The sequence below is a fragment of the Fonsecaea monophora genome (assembly GCF_001642475.1).
Source record: "Fonsecaea monophora strain CBS 269.37 chromosome Unknown Scaff14, whole genome shotgun sequence".
Taxonomy (NCBI): Eukaryota; Fungi; Ascomycota; class Eurotiomycetes; order Chaetothyriales; family Herpotrichiellaceae; genus Fonsecaea; species Fonsecaea monophora.
Genome location: NW_019173945.1, coordinates 393,912 through 416,719, shown reverse-complemented (window position 1 = coordinate 416,719; position 22,808 = coordinate 393,912). Strand labels below are relative to the sequence as shown.

General features: G+C 52.0%; 9 protein-coding genes across 9 annotated transcripts; 2 read left to right on the top strand and 7 right to left on the bottom strand.

Moving 5' to 3' along the window:
* Nucleotides 1–407: 407 nt before the first annotated feature.
* AYO21_03097 (hypothetical protein) lies at nt 408–2,408 on the top strand (the record flags this gene model as incomplete). The annotated part of the gene is made up of 1 exon (XM_022653072.1): nt 408–2,408. One exon carries the CDS (start codon nt 408–410, stop codon nt 2,406–2,408), a length of 2,001 nt encoding a protein of 666 aa, XP_022514766.1.
* Nucleotides 2,409–2,999: 591 nt separating this feature from the next.
* Nucleotides 3,000–4,154, bottom strand: AYO21_03096 (hypothetical protein; the record flags this gene model as incomplete). Its single annotated transcript, XM_022653071.1, has 1 exon — nt 3,000–4,154. The coding sequence occupies one exon, from the start codon at nt 4,152–4,154 to the stop codon at nt 3,000–3,002; it is 1,155 nt and encodes a 384-aa protein (XP_022514765.1).
* Nucleotides 4,155–5,179: 1,025 nt separating this feature from the next.
* Nucleotides 5,180–6,397, bottom strand: AYO21_03095 (hypothetical protein; the record flags this gene model as incomplete). Its single annotated transcript, XM_022653070.1, has 1 exon — nt 5,180–6,397. The coding sequence occupies one exon, from the start codon at nt 6,395–6,397 to the stop codon at nt 5,180–5,182; it is 1,218 nt and encodes a 405-aa protein (XP_022514764.1).
* A 1,381-nt stretch (nt 6,398–7,778) lies between these two features.
* Nucleotides 7,779–8,592, top strand: AYO21_03094 (hypothetical protein; the record flags this gene model as incomplete). Its single annotated transcript, XM_022653069.1, has 2 exons — nt 7,779–7,979; nt 8,038–8,592. The coding sequence occupies 2 exons, from the start codon at nt 7,779–7,781 to the stop codon at nt 8,590–8,592; spliced, it is 756 nt and encodes a 251-aa protein (XP_022514763.1).
* Nucleotides 8,593–9,009: 417 nt separating this feature from the next.
* AYO21_03093 (hypothetical protein) lies at nt 9,010–10,070 on the bottom strand (the record flags this gene model as incomplete). Its single annotated transcript, XM_022653068.1, has 2 exons — nt 9,010–9,476; nt 9,761–10,070. The coding sequence occupies 2 exons, from the start codon at nt 10,068–10,070 to the stop codon at nt 9,010–9,012; spliced, it is 777 nt and encodes a 258-aa protein (XP_022514762.1).
* A 1,013-nt stretch (nt 10,071–11,083) lies between these two features.
* On the bottom strand, nt 11,084–14,369 carry AYO21_03092 (hypothetical protein; the record flags this gene model as incomplete). Its single annotated transcript, XM_022653067.1, has 4 exons — nt 11,084–11,584; nt 11,638–13,952; nt 14,011–14,095; nt 14,193–14,369. The coding sequence occupies 4 exons, from the start codon at nt 14,367–14,369 to the stop codon at nt 11,084–11,086; spliced, it is 3,078 nt and encodes a 1,025-aa protein (XP_022514761.1).
* An 814-nt stretch (nt 14,370–15,183) lies between these two features.
* AYO21_03091 (hypothetical protein) lies at nt 15,184–16,473 on the bottom strand (the record flags this gene model as incomplete). Its single annotated transcript, XM_022653066.1, has 1 exon — nt 15,184–16,473. One exon carries the CDS (start codon nt 16,471–16,473, stop codon nt 15,184–15,186), a length of 1,290 nt encoding a protein of 429 aa, XP_022514760.1.
* Nucleotides 16,474–17,026: 553 nt separating this feature from the next.
* Nucleotides 17,027–19,495, bottom strand: AYO21_03090 (hypothetical protein; the record flags this gene model as incomplete). Its single annotated transcript, XM_022653065.1, has 1 exon — nt 17,027–19,495. One exon carries the CDS (start codon nt 19,493–19,495, stop codon nt 17,027–17,029), a length of 2,469 nt encoding a protein of 822 aa, XP_022514759.1.
* A 1,335-nt stretch (nt 19,496–20,830) lies between these two features.
* AYO21_03089 (hypothetical protein) lies at nt 20,831–22,751 on the bottom strand (the record flags this gene model as incomplete). Its single annotated transcript, XM_022653064.1, has 5 exons — nt 20,831–21,204; nt 21,257–21,969; nt 22,029–22,496; nt 22,559–22,636; nt 22,693–22,751. The coding sequence occupies 5 exons, from the start codon at nt 22,749–22,751 to the stop codon at nt 20,831–20,833; spliced, it is 1,692 nt and encodes a 563-aa protein (XP_022514758.1).
* Nucleotides 22,752–22,808: the final 57 nt, after the last annotated feature.

Genomic DNA, 22,808 nt, shown 5'->3' with positions numbered 1-22,808 from the left:
TACAGTACTTTGTGTGGTATTCGAGGTTGGAACATGAATAATGGGTTTCCTAATTGTGACTTTGTTGTCTGAAATGACGTATCCCGTTGTCTTGCGCCCCTCGTCCAAATTCCACCTCCTGTTCGTTGCTGTCAATATTATCAAACCACCAAATACCTCGTATTTTTTGTCGTGACTCACTTACTATAGGAGTTCTTGTGTGATATTTTGACTTACCCGGGTTCTCTGCAGGCAGAAACCCCCAAGCAATCCAAGTGTGGTCGAACATTCGCTTTTCCCACATACAAAATCGTTCCACGTTGTTTCACCTCCCCGCACTGAACCTGATCACCCTCTCGTGCAGTCGCTCCGAGACGATCCTTTGATTCTGCGTGTCAGCCCAGTGTCTACCTCGTACTCCCAGCATCATGTTCAAGAAGAAGCCCCAGATCAAAAACCTCTCGCCCCTCAGATCCTCTGATCGCCGCAAACTCGCAGACCAAATCATTGCCGACTACAAAGTCCATGTGCCTACTCTGGAAGAGATCGATCCCGACGCGGCGACCGCAGAGAACACTACCCAGGCCTCCTCGATTCATCATCCGACTCCTGCACTCACCTCCGTCCGGACGAGTCTTGTTCCCGAGACATGCCTCTCCGCCCGCTTCACAACCCACGCGGGGGCCAATGCAACGTTGGTCTCGGGAACAGTGTACGTTGGTTCACACCCCGGCCAGGAGGAGAGGATCCTATGGATTCAATATGGAAAAGATTCGAGGCTGTACCCAACCGTGTATACATTGTGGCATAACCCAGGGATCGTTCCCTTGCTCCATACCCCAGATTTCGTCGTGGAGAAATTGCGCACAGGAGCCGATCTGATGACGCCGGGACTTGTTGGTGGACCACCGTGGCCCGACGCTGCAAGACCGGGGTCCGTTGTTGCGGTTGCAGGCTTGAAGAAGCCGACTGTGCCTCTGTGGGTAGGCACATGTAAAATCGACATATCGAGTTTGGGGAGGGTACAGGGAACAAAGGGCGCCGCGGTCGAGGGCGTCCACTGGGAAGGGGACGAGATCTGGAACTGGAGCCAGTTTGGGAGTGGAGGTCGAGCCAGTCCAGAGACAATAGACGGATGGATCTTTCCAGATGGTGACATACAGGATGGAGTCGAAAGGTTGGATCTCGGAGAAAGCGACGAGGATGATGACGTGCAAGAAGAGGGCGGTGTCACCCTCGATGCGTCGAAAGGAGAAGCCGACAACGGGAATCGTGATACCAATGGACTCGGCGAGACCCAGGACAATGAAGCAGAGGCGGATGCAGAAGCAGACCGGGAACCATCGACCGCCGAAGTCGACGAAGCATTTGTACAAGCATTTCTGTATGCCCTCTATGACGCTAAAAAGGGCGGCGACCCTCCACACCACGGGCTCGACTTTCCCATACAACCATCTTTTCTGATATCCAACATGGTACAACCACATCTCCGCCATCAGAACCAGCATTACACCATCAAGAAGACGTCGTGGAAGAACACCAAAAAGTTTATCAAATACCTCGAAAAGCAGGTGCTCGTCAAATCCAAAGATCGCAATGGCGGAGAGACGGTGATCCTGGACGTCGATTTCAACGATGACAGAGTCGTCGGCTTTCAGCCGTACAAACTACCCAAGCCCAAAACCCAGACGACGGTAGCGGGCGGCTCGGACACCGCACAGTCTTCGGCCAGCGGAGGCGATACCTCCCTTGGGCAGAAGCTGACACTCCAGACCGTCTATCGAGCCTCGAGCAAGCTGGTGCCAGATCTGATCCCCTCCAAGACGACATACTACACGTCGTCGCAGATCTCTTCGTTCCTCAAAAAGTACATTGAGAATGAACCCAAGCTGACCGAGAAAACCTCGTCTGCGCGCTTCGTCAAACTCGATCCTTTTATCGCAAACAACATCCTCAGCTCGAACCCCAGCGCCGCCGACACGCGCGCGCTGGCCGCGGGGGAGATCGCGCGCGACGCTCTCCTCAAACGCATCCTCGAAGACACCCACCTCTGCATCCCGCACTGGCTCCTGCTGCGCAACTCGCAGACCTACGACGCCGACTCGCCCGATCCGGGACTGTCGAAGCCCAAACCGGGCCCGCCGCCCCAAGTCAGCATCGTGATCGAGAAACGCTCGGGGACCAAGGTCGTGACCAAGATCTCGGGCCTCGAGGTCTTTGGCATCAACCCGCACATCCTGGGGCCGGAGCTGCAGAAGAAATGCGCCGGTTCCGCCAGCGTCGGCCAGCTCGTCGGCGGCAAGCCCGGCGTCATGGAGATTCTCGTCCAGGGCGACCAGAGGGACGTGGTCGAGAAGGAAATGGCCCGCAGGGGCGTGGATCGGCGCTGGCTCAGCGTCGAGGACAAGACCAAGAAGAAGAAGAAATAATTAAATGCCGAGACGCTTTGAATATTTGAATGGTTTTTTCCAGCCGAAGAAAAGTCCTTGTGAATCCTGCATGTCTGCGTCTCTACATGAATCACTCGGGAGAACCGTCTGGTGGGAAGATGTAGGTCTCGAGGTACACACGAGAAAGGCATGGCCTAGTTAGTACCGCCGTCAACTGTCTCTTCTGGATATTGGTATCATGTTGCGGGAATAGCTTCTTGATTGGATGTCCCCGTCGACTTTACAGAGGGAGCTGATCAAGGAGCTTTGGCGACGTCAAATACACAATGACCAAAGGCAAACGTCTTGAACATCAGAAATGATATTAATGTATTCAACCTAATCAACGCCAATCCCATGGAAACTCCCCCAAAGTCACGTAAACCCCCCAAACAACACCGACACTGGACACCAGACTCGCCACGTCGTGTAAACATAGACAAAGGTCTTCTAAACCACCGTAATGGAATACCTCAAAAGGTTTCCCGTGAGAGAAAGCCAAACACTGCAGGTTGGCAGAAAGTTGACAAATCACAAAATGGCGGCCGCGGGAATTGTACTGCGCACTGGCCGGAGTCGAAGAATAGGTCATCACAAAGCAACATCATATTCGTAGCAGAAGGGACCATCCGTGGTGCTGATAAGATCTCGCACCGCAATCGGCGCTTCCTGGAAGTATCCCCAGCTAGGAAGGATAGTGTCGAGTGTGACATTGTCACTCGGTGGAAGATTAACAGCCGTTTGAGTACCGAAGAGGGTATCTGCGATATCAGGGTGGCGGAGCTGCCACGATGTGTATAGATTGTCCAGGAAGGCGTGGAGAGCCCACCAAATGGGATCCATCACCGAAACGTAGATCGAAGAGCCCGGAGATCCCACGACGAAATGAGCACCAGAATGCAATCCAAGTGTGCCGCCGCCAATAACGCCATTGATTTGAGTGTCAAAGGACTCCATATCTTCAGCTTCTAAGCACAATTCGAGGGCAGTGGTGTTGGTATAAGTCTGCGCGGCATAAGTGTTGAGGTCCCGGGTGAGGCAGCTTTGGTTCAACTGGAAAGCTGTGTCTGGTAGCGGAAGACCCTGGATGATGTAGCTGGTGGGAATGACCTGCATGGTCGTCTGCCAGTCGGCAAAAGGACCAGACGTGACACAACCTCCTCCTGATCCATGAGGAAGCGAAAGGGAGGGCGAAAGCACTACGGGACCACTGTCGACGTATGCACCGTCACCAGACATAGAGTAGTCGGATCCGTCAAAGACTGCGCTGCCATGAAGATTGTCCGCAGTCGCAGGCCAGTTCCAGTAGGGGAATGCACCGACGTAGCCACACTGGTGTTTCAGGTCTTCCTCAAACAGATGGAGGAAATAGCGATGCCAGGTCAGGAAGAAGCCAGATAGATGGACCTCTCTTGTCCGGTTGACGTGAATAACGGCATAGTCCATGTAACGATTGGTAGCGGCAGGGTAGAGGGTTTGATCGAGTTGCGAAGGCTTGCTCGCCAGGCATTTGATGGCGTCGGTATAGGCTTTGCGTTCTTGAGGAGCCATCGAGTCGAAATCCTTGCGGACCTTGATTCTATCTGGGGTACAACCCGCATTGGGGCGTTTTCCAGGAATGCCATATCGTCCCCTTCCTGGTCCCCCCCATTCCGGTCCTCGTCCTGGTCCGCCTCTGACGGGTGGCATGGCCACGGTGAGTGAAGATAGTGCCACTAGGGCAACAGTTATGGATGAGAAGAACATATTGGGCTTGTTGTGGATAATTGGGGGGTTTGGATCAACGAGTGTCTATGGTGGTGGGATGGAATGAAAGATGGTTGGAAGTGAAAACGAGTGGTATCCGTGACTCTGCAGACCAATTGATTGCAAAACCAGCAGATCTGGTACGGAAGATGGGAAAGTACCACGGAGGGAGAAGTAAAAGATGAAAGAACGGTGGTTGAGGTCCCGGCTCACTAGGCAGGAGGGCAACGCCTTCCTTTTCATCTCAAAGGCTGCAATGGATCGACATCCATACCAAGACCTCCGTGATTCCGTGATTCCGGAAGGAACAATCATGTGTGTGGGTGGACCACTGAATACGTTGACGAAGAAGTCGAAATGTCCGATGGTCAGTCAATATTGGAGGCTGTAGAGGTGGATACGACGCTGAGAGACAGCATCAGCATCAGCCATGGCCAAGGCATGTCCATGTCCTACAACGCGGCAAGATGACTTCTTGACTTTCTTGAATGACGAGTGATAGCTGTATCGACAGTGGCTGGCGTCAAGCGACGATGATAACCGGAAAAGGGGTTGTTGTGGTCTTGGTGTTGTTGTCCCTTTTTCTCCGGATCTCCATATTTAGCAAAAAGCTTCATTTTCTTTTCCCCCCTCGAGTCGAGGCGTCATGCATTTCACTTTCAAACATCGGAAGGCAACGCCATCCGCATGTCGATCGCCATCTTCCCATAACCTTAGTTTGATTAATATTTTCACTCTGCATTTGTCCGACCACGGCCTCGCTTCAGAGGGGTGGAGGAGCCAAGAAGGCCCCCGAGCGGGATTCAGAATACATCTACATTATAAAGGGTATTGGTGCATGCTCTTTCAGCAGTATCCATCTTGCGTCGGACTTGTTGTCGCAAGCACCCCCACAAACGCCCATGATGATGTCTTTGATTTTGCTGCCTGCTACGAGTACTTTCGAGTTTGAAGTCGAAGGTGAAGTAGAGGTTCTCGGCGCTCTATGGTCGATGGCTTGGGAGAACGCGTCAACATCGAGGTGCTCACTCAGCCGCTTCGGGATAAATCCGTGTCCAGACTACCTGTCCGTTGAGGGGATCCATGATCGTGGCGAAATGAGTCTGTTCGTTGGTTGTTGGATATGCCGATACCCATTGAATCACCTCGTCTGTGGTAATTGCCACCTCTCGTTCTGCTTGGCTAGAATTCTTGCCCTTTCTTTTGGATGTTCTTTTTGCTTTTCGCAGACATGCTCTCCATCTTGAGGAGATTGCGTCAAGTCTGTCCTTGCTTTCTTCAATGATTTCTTCCATTCCAGCCCTCACACCAAAAGACTTGGCCGGGACTTGAGATGCAAAAGGAGTGGCTTCGTTTGATACCCCAATCTCTTCTTCGTCATTGTTAGTAACGCCGATGAAGGCGTTGGATTGTCGGACCACACCGCTGTCATAATCCTTCTCAATGACCATGGCCGACACGCCATCACAAAAGAGCAGGTAAGCCGCAGTGGTATGCCGTGGGACGAGCTCCTCCGAGATTTGTTGCAAAGTCTTGCACTGGTCACCTTCTACATCCTCTGAGATGATGTATCCTCTCAGTATGCTCGATATCGATTGCCGGCAACCCGTGAGAACTAGCAGATGATGCAGGTAGAATCTCGCATGGTCGCGTCTGCGTACAGCGTTGTGTACACCACGGAAATTGAGAGATAGACTCAAGTCTTGACGTACGCCGGTCAATATCCCCGTAAAGCCGACATATGTAACGCTTCGAGCGATGATCTGCCCAGGTGTCGCCGATCTACTTCGAACAAATTCCAGTTGAACGATGATCGACCGGAGCGGATCCATTGACCAGTCTAGGGTGCGGAAATGAAGCATCCGCCTGTGTCCTGTGGGCCGATCCGCGTCCACGACCTTGACCGCTCCAGAGGTACAACCCATGAGACAGTCCAAGATTACATTGAAGCTGACAAGCAGGTGCATAGGGAGCCCGCTTACCTTTGCTATCCCACGGAGCTCGGCAGTTTCGACGGGAGTATTCAGGCCTCGGAGGAGAAATCGAGCCAGTAGCCCTACCGGGCCATGGTAGAATGTAGAGAGGCCGATATCAGTGAGCAGGCTGTTGAATAAAGTCGTGAGGCTTCGAAGTTGGCTCTGGTAAGCCTTTGCTAAGGCTTGGTAGCGCTCCTCTGGCTCAAGGGAGAGATCGATAGTGTAAGTAGGGGGAACCAAGTTCTTGTCACCGCTCTTGGAAGTCATGGCGATCTCTGGGCATTCGATCTTCTGCGCCGAAAACGATGTTTACAACGGATTAACAGACAGAGATCAAGCCAGGTGCCACACCTTTATTTTATGAGGTTTCGTCGTAAGGCTGGCAAGGCTGACAAGGCTGCCTGTGCTGCTGAAACGCAGGCAGCCGTTGCCGCCAACCTGTGATAGGTTGATTGACTTGGGAGATGTGATTTGGCACGAGAGAGATATAATTGTGTATTATCTGGCAAGATCTCAGAGAATGGACCTGTCGAGTTACCAGAAGAGTCGATTCTCTCCCCAACCTCCCAATACCGTCCGATGCTCTCGTCCTGTGGTACTACACAAGATTAAATGACGTTGATCACCCAAATGCAACTCATTGGTTCGATGAGCGCGTCCTTAGCGTGTCAAGCCGTTCAGATGCGCGTCTTGTCGCGTCTGGCACATTGAACTTTGTTCTTGGTGTCTCGTTAACCTCCAATATAATTTGGATGGCTTTTCGATGTGCTGATGGTGGACAACTTGTGGTGGCTTGTCGATGAAGAAGACAATGGAAGAGGCGGATCCATTCAGGGTGAGCTACAGAGAAAGAGAGAAAAAATGCAGGCTGCGGACGAGCTGCGCACCATCACCTTGTCGCCATGTCAGTGGTCACTTAACAGAGAGTGCACCAGAAGAGAAAGGGTGAAGAGTCCTGATGCAGACATATTCAGCTGGTGACTCTCAATGGGATGAGAATGGCACAAATGGGTAGGAGTGTCTCTGTGTCAACGACTACAGCCAGACAAGACAACTCGAGCTGCAGCTATTGACGAGAGAATACAATTGTTCGATGAAGTGAAGGAAGACATATTGATCTGCTGCTTCACACAATCTTCAAATCGACGGTTGTGCGCATTGCCTATTGCCTATTGCCCATTGCTCATTGTCAGATCCGCCTGCCAGTTCTTCATCACCACCTCCTCCCCCTTCATCCTTCCCAACCCCAGATTGCTAGACACAGGCAGTCAACGCAGTCTTCGCATCCTTCCATATCGTTCCAGCTCCTTGCATTCATCACCACCCTTCCATCATCTCCTTTGTCATCATGTGTTTTTCATGTGGAGGCTGGCCATGGGCTCACAATGTCCAGCTTGCCGCTGAACCCGTCAAGCAAGAGTACATTTTCCTCGACGAGAACCATGGTTTCTATCCCGATAACCGGCAGGTGCGTTACAAAGTGAATTCAAAGTGAAAGTTTCTGCTCAATCTGCGACGTCGGAATTTCTCTTTCATCGTTCGCGCATCTTTCCTGAACTCATTTATCAGACAATCGGCAACTGACGTTCTTCTCATCTGCTTGTCTTCCTCTTCGCTTCATGCTCGCACCAGACGTCGCAGACAAACCATGCCCCATTTCTACACCTACCAAACCCCCAACCCCTCCGCTGTCAACACACAAGGGTCGACTGGCTACTGGGAGAACCCAGCAGATTGGCCCAGAACCTATCTCTACGTCTCTAACCAAGAAGCTTTACAGGGGATTCATCCACCGGCGCCCGTGTATCAGTCCAATCAACCAGCTCAGCCAGCGATGTATTATTTCCAAGTAAGCCACCAGTCTTTCTGCCTGAAATCAGCCTGACCTCACTGACACCTCTTCCTAGGGGAGCTCGAGTGCTCCGGCGGGTTACTACGTGAATGGCCTCTACTACGGCATGAGCCCTCCGTCTGCAACAACTGGTTGGCCTTACACCTCCTCTGCCTACACTTGCTACACCTTGCCTGCCACTTCTACACCAAGCACCCCGTTCTATCCGTACACCTACTCACCATACCATACAGCCCCGAATCCGATTCAATTCCCCGTCACTTCGCCATGGTCTCAGCCTCCGGGTCCGGCACAGGCTGCGGCTGCAGTAGCTGCCAATGCTGCCCTTGCTGCAATGCCAAACGCACCAGCTTACTTCGTCGGCGCCACCACAGCAGAGATTCAAGCACAGAACGCCATTTTGCTTGCCAATTTGCAAGCTAGTCAGCAGCAACCCACCCAACTGGCACCGTACAAACCTGGTGCAAGCCCACAATTCTGGTGCAAGGAACTTGATGGAAGCTGGACCTTGAGGGAATACAACGACGCGTTGAAGGGTGATTTTCCGGTGGGCCATTGGGAGAAGCATGTGACTAGTGGCTATTACTATTATGTCCGTCACACTGGTTGAGCCTGTAGGGACTGTCGACAACCAACACCAGGTTAGCCACACACAGAGCATCAGTTGGCAGGATATCAAACACAGAGCTACGCCGGCATCATTGGATGAAAGCCGGACGGTAATCGTTGTCATCCTTCATGACGCCGAATTCAACTCAAAAAGCCGTTGGGAGTGTGCATCCGGGACATGACAAGTGGCCAAAATGCCATTGTGAGCAAGGAAAGGGAGCTGGACAGTGAAGGAGAGCTAAAGTCACCCAACTATGGCTTGGAGAATGCCACATCAAGTGATAGGTGGAAACCTGAGAGAACACAGACAGTAGAGCAGTCGGAGTTTTGATTCATCACGATAGCCCTATTCCTTTCGACTCAATGAGAGATACTACAAAGTGACTTTGAGGAAATGACTTCGTTTCCGCGCGCCTATTCACTGCTTGACTCTTCTCAGGGCACTCTCCATCCATAGCTTGGTGTACAACTTGTGCGCGTAGAGCATGTAACCCTGCATGGGGCCCCGATTCTCCCACTTATCCGGGGTTCCTTGGCCGTCTTTCGTTTCGGCCTTGGTCTCCGACGCGGACGCCCAACTCCCCTCCCCGACGTAGAAGATGCTCTTGAGGCGAAACTCGGCGATGCCCTGGTCGACGTCGACGGTGGCGCACATCTCAAACAGGCCATCCGAGGGCCGCGGCCCGTCCGGGTTGTGCAGCGGCGAGTCGCCGCACCGGATGAGGATGCGCGTGGGCGTCTTGTCCAGCACGACGAAGTGGTCGGTGATTTCGGTGCCCGGGTCGTAGGTCGAGGTGAGGAGCTGCGCGGGCGTCCACAGCTGGTGCGCCGTCGTCGTGGCGTTGCGGTATTTGCGCTGTAAGTACAGGCGTTGGATCGTGTAGCCTTTCAAGGTATTGGGTTAGTCGTCGAGTCAAATATAAATAGACAAGTGAGGCAGATGGTGGGTTTGTGTTCAGTTCCCATGGCATCGTTCCATCACCCAACCAACCCCCTTGCGGAGAAGAGTGAGTCCGAAAAATGCAAGAGGGCACATCAACACAGAGAACCCAACACCCATTTCTCAAACCGAATCGAATCGAATCGAATGAAGTCCAGTCAGGTCAACCCGCACACTTGACCACTAAAGAAAGATAGGAAAGAAAGAAACAAACGGGGGAAAAACATACCCGGCCCGCCCCAAACGCCCCGACAAAACTCCTCGACGAGCTTCGTCCCGCCCCTGCGCGCGTCCTCGACCAACTCGGGCTTAATCTTCTGCAGCCCGATGCGCCGCACACACTCGTCGTACGTGGCCTCGTGGTTCTGCGGGTTGAACTTGCGGAACCAGGCGCTCTGGAACAGCGGCTCCGTCGCCGGGTTGAACTGCGTCGGCGGCGTGAAGCGGCAGTGCTTGGTCCACACGGCGAAGGCGCACACGCCGGCGAAGGTGCTGATGCCGGCCGCTTGGAGGGACTTGGAGAGGAGGGAGGGGCCCATGTTTTTTCTTTTTTTTTTTTCTTTCTCTGTCGCTTTTCTTTCTCGTAACCTTTTCTTTTCAGTTGTTGATTCTCTTGCGCGAGGGGACTTGGGGTTGCGGAATACCCTGGTTGGTCGTGTGACTCTTGTCTATCTATTTATCTAATCTCCCACTCACTCACTCGAAAGACGAAGAGGTAAGGCGATGTGACGGAGAAAGCGATAGAGGGTCGCTATTGCTCGGTCGTTGTCCAATGCTCGATCAAAATGCTCTGGTCGTGTTTTCCACAAAATTTGTACTCTTTTCCTCCCTCCGTATTGATTGTCGGTTGTACCCGATCTGCCGTGATTGGTTGTCGGTCGTGTCTCTTCTGAACAAGCTCGAAGCTCTTTAACAGCCAAAACCTCTAGCGATGCTGTTTCGACGAGGATATATCCGGCGGCTGCTCCAGGAAGTGTCTGAATGATTAGCTTCCTGGGTTTTTTTTATTTCTTCTATTGTCTCACGATTCAACCCAGCTATTGAGATGGCTGGATAGAAAGATAATAGTAGTTGTCGGAGTTGTGGTGTGGTTGACCCGTTGGAGATGGACATGAATCGGGGAAATAATAATCATCTCCGCTTTTCAATTGCCGAGTTTAGACGAAGAAGCGGAACCATCTACGAACCTCGCACGCTCGTTATCCAGGCACTTCTTACAAGTAGATCGTGATCTCATGCGATACGATACGGCGATATACTCGTGGTCTACGTGCCTAGGTAAGTGTGTATGTCGACACTGAGTACAGATCAGAGCGTGCAGAACATACGGCGTACCGCCCAAGCACCTGGTGTTCGTGCATCCATGACGACTATTCAGATAGATGTCCAGCGCCCAGTATCAATACATCAATACAGCAGCAACGGCAAGGGGAACTTCTCCAGCCTTCCCAACTTCTCGCGTTGATATTGCTTCACTTTTAATCATCTTCTTCCACCAAAGGCCTTCAGTATCGCAATTGCATTCCTCACAAGTCCAGCTTCATGACCAAACTCATCTCTTGCGCTTTCGCGCTCCCTTGTCCTCGTCTTCCACCCCGCCTCTCCTATCCTCCTTCTTGGCCTTCTTCTCCATCTCGTCCCAGTCCTCTCCTTCGTCAGACAACCCACTCTCCGCCTCTCCTTCATCATCACTTGCGCTCGCGTCGTCATCAAACTCGCTATCCTCTTCACTTTCCGACTCACTGGCCGCCAATTCCGAATCGCTCATCTCAAAGGCGCTTTCTTCCTCGGACTCATCCTCGTCTTCGGCGTCAGACTCCGTAGCCAAGAAGCTCCAGCCACCGTCCTTGAAGAAAGCGTGTGGGTCAGTGGTCACCGTCTTCATGATCGTGCTCCAGTTCAGGTTGAGTGGCCCCTCGGTATATGCAATATCCACGCTGTCCAACCATTCCTTGACTCTATCCAGCGACTCGACTGGAATCGTGTTGATATGCGTCGGAGGGCGATGAAAGTCCTTGTAGACAAAGACAAGATCGAAGTTTTTGAGTCCGAACTGCCCGATGAATTAGCACAGGCCAAAATCTTCAGAACACGGATCGAACTTACCTGTATTCTCTCCAGATGAGCAACCTCGATCTCATCCAGCGTAATCACAGTAAACGGTGGCTCCGTCAATTGAACCAATGCATCAGTTGTTGGTGCCATCAACACGTTGCTGCGATTCGGAACACCGTTGAAACTGAGCTCCCGGAATGGAATGTCGACCGTCACATTATAGTCTCTAGCTTGGTCCGAGATCTTTTCCGCGAAACTCTTGAACAGGCGATCGAGCTCGGCTCGGCGCCTTCGTTCTTCTTGCTCTTGTTCGAACTCCTCCTCATCCCCGTACCGATGCTTGCGCTTCCGGTTGCCCGTCTCGTCAAATGCCATATCAGTGGCTTCGCGGTAAAACTGGACATCTCTCGTCTTGCGCTTGCCGATGATGATCGGGTTTTTGAGATGCACGTGGATAAGCACAATCAGTTCACCCACACAAGGTTGGAAGAACAAGTGCTTGACATTGGAGAAGACCACGTCGACGTGTTCTTGACGCAGGGGGGATTGGTACCGCAAACCGTTCTGGTGGATTTCGACCTCACCAGGAACTCGCTTGCCATCTTGCGCAGGTCGAAGGTAGACATCTGTCAGCTTGATTGGCCGACGATTGCGGATTTCAATCAACTTGTCCTGCTCCACAACATCCTCCATTTCCTTCTTTTCTTGCTCTCGACGAACAGCCGACCTCCGCAGTTCTGTGATTTGAGCAGAAATTTCTGAGAGGCGGTCTTGATCCTTGGACCGTATAGTTAAAGATCTGACAAAGTGGGCTTGAGGGTCCTCGAAAGGTTGGTCGTCTTTACGCCCAACACCTTGTCCAGGAGACAAGAAATTGAACCGCAGATGCGTGTACTCGCCTTCGTCGGATTTGCTGACGTTCTTGATCGAGTTGATATGGAACGGCACTGGTCGTCCCATAATAGGAATAATGACAGTCGAAGCCTTGAGGTCCACGCAGACGATCAAGTCCTTTGCTCGTGGTGGAAGTTGACCTTCGCGCTTGTACGACTCGAACTTCTTGAACTTCTTTTCGTTCTCACCGTTCATGTCGCCCGTTGCTTCGGCATATTTTTCTAGACCTTCGCGCTGTTTCTTGGCCGCCAATTCCTTCTGATGCTCTCTTCGTCGAGCCTCTTCCTCTTCTTTGGCATTGTCCTGCCGATTGGCGCCTCGCAGACGGGTGGCCTTGATATTTGATGTAACAATGGCACTCACACCGGGCTTCTTCGCCTTCTCCTGCTTTGGCTTGGTCTCTTCCTCGTCATCCTTAAAATAGAACTCGATTGAATCTAGTTCGGTGTGTGCCTCCTTGGTGAAAACAACTGGCTCTCCTCTGGTTACGCGGACCGTATCCGTCAGCACAAGAGTGTAGTTAGTGCCCTTCTTGTCTTGAGGTTTGTCATTAGTGAGATCCGACAGGCTGGTGGTGACGCTGAACGTCATGCCGTCCTTGAGTGGTCTGGTGTTTTTGCCGTTCAGGACAAATTTCGGATCCCTGACCTCAATACCGATGGCCGATCCAACGTCTTTCCCAAAGCTCTTCTCGAGTTCAGGTTTGCGAGCCTTGACGACGCCTAGGGCCTTGTTGTAGACATCTTTGGGCAGTGCCCCCTCTTTGATTTCTTTCAGTGCTGCATCGTGTGCAGCAAGCAAAAGCTTGTAGTTGGACGTCTGCGACTTGCTCGGGTCGATCAAGTAAGTACGCGCGAGCAACGAACAGTAGGTCTTGTACCGGAAACCCACCCCGGCAATGATGCAACCGGAGTGAAGGTTGTCGTTGGTCGGCTGCGCGTTCAGTCGAAGATCATACTGCCCGCCACTCTGAACGATAGGGCCGTACGCCCAGTCGAGCTGCTGGTTGTCAAAATCGCTGGGCAGCTTGGAGATTTTGTTGAAGAACTTGTTGTCGTCGATCTTCTTCGACATGTTGTCACAAAGCTGTTGATGGGTAATCTCCTTCTCTTCATCAAGCACAGCGGACATCGCATCAACCCAGTAGTCTGAGATCATGCCACTGGCTGCCCGAGCCGCGGTCCTCATATTCCTCAGCTCGTTCTCGTCCTTGACAGCAAACGCCATCGAGAAGGCGCCAGAGATGTCCACCTCCTCGACTTCTTTGGATAGATCGCCATACATTTTGACCCATTCATCGACGAAAGGCCCATGCGCTTCGGCCTTTGGGATAGTCCCGACCTTCTTTCCGGCATTCTTGATGATTTCGATGCATTTCTCAAACGCTTGGGTTCGGGTCTCGGGTTGTTTCATGTGGACCGTCAGGATCTCGACGGGTATCTTCCCATTCTTGAGGGATTGAAGGTGCTTAGCTGAGAAGAGCGAGTTAGAATCTTGGAAGTACACTGTCTCCTTGGTTGCAAAACTTACCCTTTTTCTCCGTCGTAACAACATAAAAAGTGGTCGTGGTCAAGATCAGCAGCGTCGCGGGAAACTCATAACCCAGGAGCCAGAACTGTAGCATATCACAAATCCGTTAGTCTCCCACTCGACTTCATAGCAACCCAGCGGGGTAGGGCAACGGCATAGCTGGGTATGAAGGGACTGCTCACATGAACTGCGTTGTTCTTAGCATAAATAGTGTCCTCGGCAGCCTTCCCTGTCAAGACGATGATGCTGTCCGCGCCGCCAAAAACTTCATTTCCCGATCTCTTGTCTGCTTTCCAGGCGTTGTAAAGGGTTTGGAGGCGCTCGAAGAAAGTGTCGGAGTTGATGAGAATGTCGCTCATCTTGTGCTGCCTGCCTCAACGGAGGCGATGGTCGTATTGTGAAAGGGATTCTCAATCACGATGTGATGTAATGGGCGCGCGATTCTTTAGGAAGAGGACAAGACCCAGAAATCAGGCAGACAAGAATGACGCCGCGGTCGAGAGATATGATGAAGAGAGAGTGAAGGGGTTAAGGGCGAAATGTTGGAAACGGACGTCGTGGTCCTACCCTCGCCGAGTCAAAAAGATCAGAGATTCAAGTCAGGCCAAAATCCATGATTGAGGGCGACATTTCCCCAAAACGCCGCGCTAAACTTGCCCAACTCGCGCGCCGCAACGCGAAGCCAATTCTGCTAAACGCGTCACCAGTAATATCACCTCCCCATGATATATTCGGTACCAGTTGATATGTTACCAGAATGCCTCAAGTTAATTTGGCAAGTGAATGTTACAAAATTCTGAGTTGATTCCCAAAGCCTCTGACTCGCACTACACTATTACTTTCATCACATTCCTGCTTCAAAGGCCCTTCCTTGAGGGAGGATACATTCTCTTGTGCGACAGTGCTTTCTTGACACTGGAGATATCACCTTGGAACTTTACCGTACATATTCTATTGTCGATAGGCATAGTAAGGCTTGCGTTAAAGAGGACATTACTGGTTGAAGAAGAGGCAAAGACGAGAGAGATTCAGTGATAAAACTACATCTAAATCTACACCAGCCTTGGACGATCAGTCTGCTGATACTAATCTGAGCCCGTATGGCTGTATCAACCCTCTACACTCAGAACGCCAGAGCTGAATGCATTTCCCGCCAAAAGCCCTGGACTAGCCTCATACAAGAAGAATATCATACTTTCCTTTGCTTGATATCCTGACTTCATCACCCAAGCCCTCCTGGCCATATTTCCTCCTTACCAACTCGAAGATGATCAATCCCGCACTCGTACTCGGAACCTGTCGGATAGTGAACCACCAGAAGCCTTTGAACAGCCATCGCCTCATTCCCCGTTCAGTCACTGCTTGCAGGCGAGCCTGTTTCCAAGTCTCTTGATAGGCGTGATAGTATGCCTTCAACATTCGTCCACGCCTTGCCAGTGGAACGTTGTCATTGGTAATTTTGATTGCCTTTTGGTCGAGCTCTTCTAGCCGCTCGTAGTGAAGAGTCTGGATTGTCGAAAGAGGATAAAGAACGACCTGTTGAGCGATCGACGCAGTCATCCCCGCGAGCATGAGAAAAGCCGGTTCAAGTGCGTAATGTGGCCGAACCAGCAACGCCTCAGGGTCGCTCTTCGACTCTAATCGCTCGTCTACCCTTGCCTGTATTTGCTTCTTCTCCCTCATCCCAAGCTCTTCTCCGTTCCAACCTTCTGCGAGCTTGTGGCCGTAGTACCACTGCACAAATCCATGGTAACCCTGCGCCTTGACCCACTCAAAGGCACAAAAGAACACGCCACTCCCAAAGCTATCCTTCAAGAAGCTCAGCCCAAAACCCGCAAATATTCCTCTGGCTCCGATCTCTCTTAATTTCCCTTTCCCATATTCCCACATGGTCTTATCCTCGTATCTTGGCCCGCGCCGTTCGAATCGCACTTGAAGGGCATCCAAGGGAGCTGCCAGCACGCTTTGGATGGTGCCCGCTGCAAATCCTGCAAGAAAAGTACTCTGCGGCGACGGAGGTGGATATACCGTTTTCCTGGCATGTGCCGAGGGCTCGTGCAACAGGCCCAAAATCTGCAGGTAACTCGTATACAGTGCTGCCCCAACAGCTACATTCGCGAACAAGGGCAGGGCCAATTGCTCAGGCACAAAGCGCCAACCATAGTGTTTGATCGCCGTCGCCAGCAGACCCGGTGTGGTGGACCGCCATGACCAACGACCATTCTGTATATCTGGGTTGATGCTTTTGGCGTACGCGAGATAATCCACTCTTGTCCGAAAGAAAGCTTTCACCGGGGCACGGAAATAGAATGCCACTGCCTGCGCCGTGAAGGCTCGAACCCCGGCGGCGGAGGCACCAGTTGCGGCATTGCTTTTTGTGTCTTTGTACACCGGAGGGGAGTCGGGTGGAATCACAGGCAAAACGCCTTCGAAGCTGGTCGGGTCGTCATCGAATGAGTCCATGCTTCTCCGTCTCGCTCCGAAGTAAGGTGGCCATTATTGACAGTGACTCATTGGCTTCGACCGGGGGCGGGGGAGGGTGTGGAATGGTTGAGGGTGCGAAGAGCCGCTGAATTCTGCCAACGTTGAAACGGGCGCAGACAGAATGGACCACCGAGACACGGCCCAAGAGCGAGAACTCGGGTGGAATGTTTCCGCACAAGGCTGTAGACTCGACGTCATACAAGATACTATACAAAATACCTCGCCTAACTTGTACATGTATACCTCTTATTGTACACTGCTCACAAGAAAGCAGATAGATAGGGACTTCTCTTCTACCAAGTCTTACGCAGGCACAACATAGCACCCCTAATGTATACGCAATATGCATCTCAGGCAAGTTCAAATCGGCTCTTTTCATCGCTCATGTGGTATCTTCTAAAAATGTCAAAACAGCAACACATGCTGACCGCCAGCTATCCCATTGTATATTCAACCCCTCCAGCCAAGAATAGCTGAAATCATATCCGGTCGTAACGTCTTATCGGCTGTGACATTAGATGCATAGCCATTATCATAGATCGATCCTTGTCTTCCAATCAACCTTTTCTTTCTCCGCCCATTCCTGGAGAAAAGACACGCCGAATCTGGCTGCCTCAAAAGCGGTAGTGTTTGCATCCATTGGCAGGTAGAAGTCTTCAGGAATCTTCGATGGCGTCAATTTCTCTTGCAGTCTCGCACTCGGGTCCTTGGCCCGCTTCGACCAAGTAATGGGATACTCGCGTTTCAGCAGGTCGAGCGAGAGTTGTCGGGATCCATCCAGCCATGCCGTCTGCAGTTCACGGGCGTTCTGGATCAACTCATCCCTGAACTCAACGTATCGTTTCTTGTATTTTTCCCCGTCTTCATTCGTCTTGGTGTTACCATCACTACCAGGCGTGGGAGCAGAATTGCAGTAGTCGTCAGGTAGAGGATCCCGCGCCAGTCTGTCCATGTCATATTTATGTACAAGTTGCCGACATACTGCCCCAAGTTGCACGACCAGACCGTGAAGGTGTGGAAACTTCCTCGATGCACGGAACACGAAGATGTGGTACAAAATGATTGACCTCCAGCCCGGGTCGACACTTGGACGGGCATGGGACAGCGCGGATATGTTGATCATGAAGCACAATAGCGCTTCGATCAGTGTCAGTACCGCTTTCGCAGACTGAGAGGCCTTCGCATCATTATCGGGAGGTGGTAGTAGAGCCGATCCTTCATGCTTGAGAGTACGGCCCAATGCAAAGAACTTGTAGTTGATGCTGGTCCACTGTTGCCGCTCCTCCCCTCGAGAAGATGCAGAGCCCGTTGGTGGCTGTGGAGATGGCTTGGGCATGGCTTGCGGTGTCGAAACCCTCACTTTGTCCCCGGTAGGAGTCGGGGCGTCGACCCCCTCCGACGACTCGACACGTCTCATCAGAGTAGGTTTGAGATCCTTCTTCGGCGTGGAAAACGTTGATTTCGACTGAGATGACGCCGATGTCTTACCAGCCGAGGGGACTGGTGTGACCGGCCGGGTCTCCCTATCGACGGCCTTGACCTTCTTGAGAGATGGTGCAGGACTACTGTCTTCAGCCTTCCTCTTCTTTTCCATCTTGATTTCATCGATGACCGGCGCTCTCGACTTAGTTTCAGTAGTAGGTTGAGTTTCTGGGGTGACCTGCTTCGATATCTCCTTCATTACAGGTACGTCAGAGCTGTTGTGAGAACCTTGCGCTTCTTGCTTCCAAAGGTCTTTCTTCGGCCGTGACGCGAATTTGAGAAGCGCTTCGACCCTCTTCCTGTTCTTTTTGCCGTACTTCAGAATGATTGTATGCCTTTGTCGAGGGCCAGGACTGGCTCGAACGCCATTGTGCAGGGGTGTTCCACCTCTAATGCCACCCTTCGCCAGAATCTTCGCTCCAAGTGTCCCTTTGGCAGCATTAGGAGTCCCCGGAGCGCTACTCCGGGCCGAATGCTGGCTATCTGAGCGCACCCTACTCCCAGCTGGGGCCAGTCCACTTCGATCGCCTGGAGGTTCGTTGTCGAGGTCTGCGCCGGCGAGGATCAAGCGGACGGGTTCTGATCGCTTGCTCGCGCCACTGACAGGGCTTCCAAGTGACGTGGTGTTCGGGGGTGTTGACAAAGCCTTTGTAAGTGATGGAGGGAGGACAGGCGACAAAAGTTGTGGTAGGCCGATCTCCTTCTCGGGTGAAGGTAGGGTAGGAGAGAGCAACCGCGGCATTTTCATGGTGGAAGACTGTGATTCGATTTTCGACGTCTTTATGCCGACTTTAGGGTCCTCAGCACCTGGAGAGAGCTTCCTTCGCTTGGCAGGATTCGGGGAGTTTGTCTTCTGCATCTTGGAAGGTACTTTGGGGGAATTATTGCCATCCATTTGTGAAACTTGCGGCTGATGATCTTTGACTCCGTTGCGCCCCTCGCTACGCGAATGTTTCTCTTGCTCCTTGTCCGGCAAAGGTTGTGCAGTGTACGTTTCCTTTTCTACACCCAAGACTGGGATGGCAGAAGTCGCGGATTTCTTTGGGTCTTGAGACCCTATAGCACTCTGAGGTGGACTTCTGGCCTTTGTCTTATAGTCCTTCAGGCTGATCTTCTTGCGATTGACTGTGTCTGCTGGGGTATGGCGACCACTCGCTGGCAAGGCCTTTGGAGAAAGTTCTTCTTCAACAACGGGATTCCCGTGGTCGTCTGCCCACCCGCCCTCGACTTTCAACAAAGCCTCGTGTTCACCCGAATGCGGAAGGAAGCTGAGATATTGGAGCTGTTCTTCTTTACGATCGAACGGGGTGCCCTCGTACCACGTATTGACGAAGCGCGAGCTGTGACGATAGGGCACGTCGGAGGGAACAGAAAGTAGGTAGGGATGTGGAGGGAGAATGGTGTCGGTGAGGTACTTGAAACGCTCATCCAATTGAGCAAGGATATGTGAAGGGACCTGCTTGCCTCTAGGCAACAAGTCTGTCGATTCCGGAGGTCTCTTGGTCGTGCCTTGGGACATTTTGTCGCAAAAGGCAAGGAGCAACGGTTATCTTTCCATCACAGTTTGTGATGAGTTCGTCAAGGTGACCAGCTCTGACGAAGAAAAGCTGGACACATCGACGGCTCATAAAACTGTAGCATCACATATCCGAAGTCGAGTAGCGACCAGGTGTCTTGGTTTGTATCGCGGGCACGGCGCCTGTTTGCGGTGATTTAACTTTCATAGAAGGAAATCGGAGGGGAGCTGACCGATCTGGCGGAGGGACGCGAATGAGGGCAGCGAGGATTTAATCTGCGCGGTTGGTGTTTTCGGCCGGTCAAGCGGTCAACAGTTGTTGCGACGGAGGGCTGTTCAGGACGTATTCGAACGAGGGAGCAGGCGGGAAGAAAAGTAGGATGAGAAGTCTGAGCGATAGTCGCAGTTGGCGAGTTCGATTTAGCAAGCGCAGGTTGGGCGAATGCGAACCAGTGAATAGTCACTGAATCGGGAATGTGAGGATAGAGGGGCACAACACGGTAAGTGAGTGTTGGAATGTCTCTGCCAAAGGAGCAGCAGGACTGTGATCTCTTGAAGTGCCAAATGCTGCGACAGTTTGGTTGTCTGTATTCGTGGTTGACAATTTCCTTGAGAAGCAGTCATGTAGCAGTTGGGTCAGAGGCACGAGTTGATGGAGGTGGTCAATGGGGGGAATGATTGACGCCAAAAGGCCGTAAGGCATCATGGGCAATGGACGGCGCGAGGCGAAGTCGGGGAGCCAGAACAAAGCCTTGGTTGATCCTGCCGGTTCTGGTTTTGGCTCGTAGGCTCACCTGGGCGTGCGCCACAGCGGCCACCAGCGGCCACACAGGGCAGATCGGGGCATACCGTACTTGCTAGGATGCTCCTTTCTCGCCTCATCCCACGCGACCCTGTCAGGTCCTATTGACGCAGCCTGATGACCCTCTCCTTTGATACTAGGAGCCTCTCCCTGCATCCACTTGGGTCTCGTCCTGCGTAATGTACCTCATCTTAGTCATCCTTTTCATTCCGACTTCACAGTTTCCGCTTATAATAATGGCAACGCCGTACAATGCGGTGGCCGGGAAATTATTAATGCAGCATTCATTTCCAGCGCGATCCAGTGGACCGAGTACATAACCAGTACATGTCCATAACAGCTCGATATGATTTCTCCCAGCCTTCAGTGCAGAGTTCCAGACCCAAGCAGACGGCTTTTGAACACCCCAGATGCAGTAGCGTACGACCCCATTCCATTCATCCGCGACAGCGGTGGCGCGTTGCAGTTCTATATCTATACAGCCAGTAAGTGTAAGTCGAGAAAATAATGACACTTGAAATCCAAAGATTGTGACTTCAGTCCTCGTCTTGGCCGATCTTCCCGTATTGTCCGCGGCCACCGCTGTCTTGTCGTGTCCTGGACACCATACGACCAATCCAACCGCCCAACCCTTCTTGGTTGCTCTGGCTTCGACCTCGTGGCCGTCCGTTTGCGTCTAGTTGGATATCGGGGGGGTCTATGTCAAGACCAGGAATTGCAGCATCTGCGGAAAAGACACCTGGTTGCGGACCACCGTGTCTGATGTCGATAGAGGATGGGGATCCCACGCCCATCAGAGAACCGCGTTCTGCTTGGGTCGAGGGAGTCGGCATGGCCGTTGTGGCATCCCCAAACAATGCGTTCATGTCTTCAAGGCGAACATTGGCTGTTTCGGGGTACACAAAATAGACTGCGTTCGTGGTTAGTAACTACAACATACCTACTAGGACAGACAGACTCACCGAGAACGAAACTGAGTGCGCAGAAGAAGGCGTGGACGAGATATAACCTCCACTTGATTGATTTTTGCAGGATAGGTGTAAGTTCGCCCACCAAAAAGTTGAATGCCCAGTTGCTGGCCGTACTCAAGCTGGCGCCTTTTGCCCGGATGCTGAGTGGCAGAATTTCAGGAGGATATAGCCACGGTATAGGGCCCCAACTGGCTCCGAATGCTGCGTTGTAAATCATGACAAATATCACTACCAGTGTTGGGGTCCACCGTATGTCGATGAAGATGAAGTAGGAGATGAGCGACAACGAGATGATCATAGCCACCGCTCCAGATAAGAGGATAGGCCGTCGGCCCCATTTATCAACCAGATACCACGGTGGAATTGTTGATCCTAGGTAGGTGAACGCATTGATGCCAGTCATGAGGATGGCATCTCGTCCCACCCAGCCTGCCGACTCAAAGACAAGGGGGGCGTAGTATGAGATGACATTGATCCCGTTCAATTGCGCAAACGCCTGGGCCGACATCGCAATAAAAACACGCTTATAGTAGCGCTTAAACATGTCCGAGTATGATCGTTCTCCTTCTTGACGTTGCAACAGAACGTTCATTTTGATTTCGCGATATTCTTGTCGAGCCTTTGCGTTATGAATGTCGCCTTTGCCATAGAGATTGGCGATGACAATGATCCCCTCCTCGTCGTGGTCGTTGTCCAGTAGCCATCTGCAAGGAGAGACGTTAGCGAGCGTCAACCATGATGCCTCTTGTTCGGATTTACGTACCTGGGGGATTCGCAGATGATCAGGCTACCGAATCCGAGAAGTGCACCCATGACGCATTGCATCAATAAAGGTATCCTCCATGAGAGGTCGCTCTGGATAAAGCTGCAGAAGTAGTCGACCCAAACACTTGCCGCGTAACCCGTAATATTACCCGTAAACTCTATACAGGCCAACTTGCCTCTATTGTGTGGAGGACTGATCTCGGATTGATAAACAGGTACAATGGTCGAGAGTGCACCAACGCCGAAACCTGCGATAAGTCTCCCTACCATCATCATGGGCATGCCATTTGCGAAGGTTTGGAGCATTCCGCCGACAAAGAAAATCATGGACCCATAAAGAATTGTCCTCCGACGACCAACGATGTCGCCAATGCGTCCAACGCACAGAGATGATATAAGAGCACCAACCTCGAGAATAGCTACCATAGTGCCAACCTCGGCTGGGCCAGGCTGATTGAATGCGTCTCTAAAAAAGGGACCACTTATCCCAGTCAGCAATTGTGGTTGGGACATTCTGAATGGACGTACGTGATAATGCCAGACATAACGCCTTGGTCGTAGCCAAAAAGAAATACACCCAGTGATACGAAAACGCTTGTGAAGTACCTGCATTCAGCTGTCAGCCACCTGTAGACGCTCCTGGGAGATGGGCTCGGCCATACAATAACGGCTTTCCCACGAGGCCCTTTGCTCGGGCGGTCTGGGTATCTGTGGGAGCCATGATGAGAGCTAATATTCTTTCTGCCTTGGAGATCTGCCTCGGTGGAGGCTCCGGTAT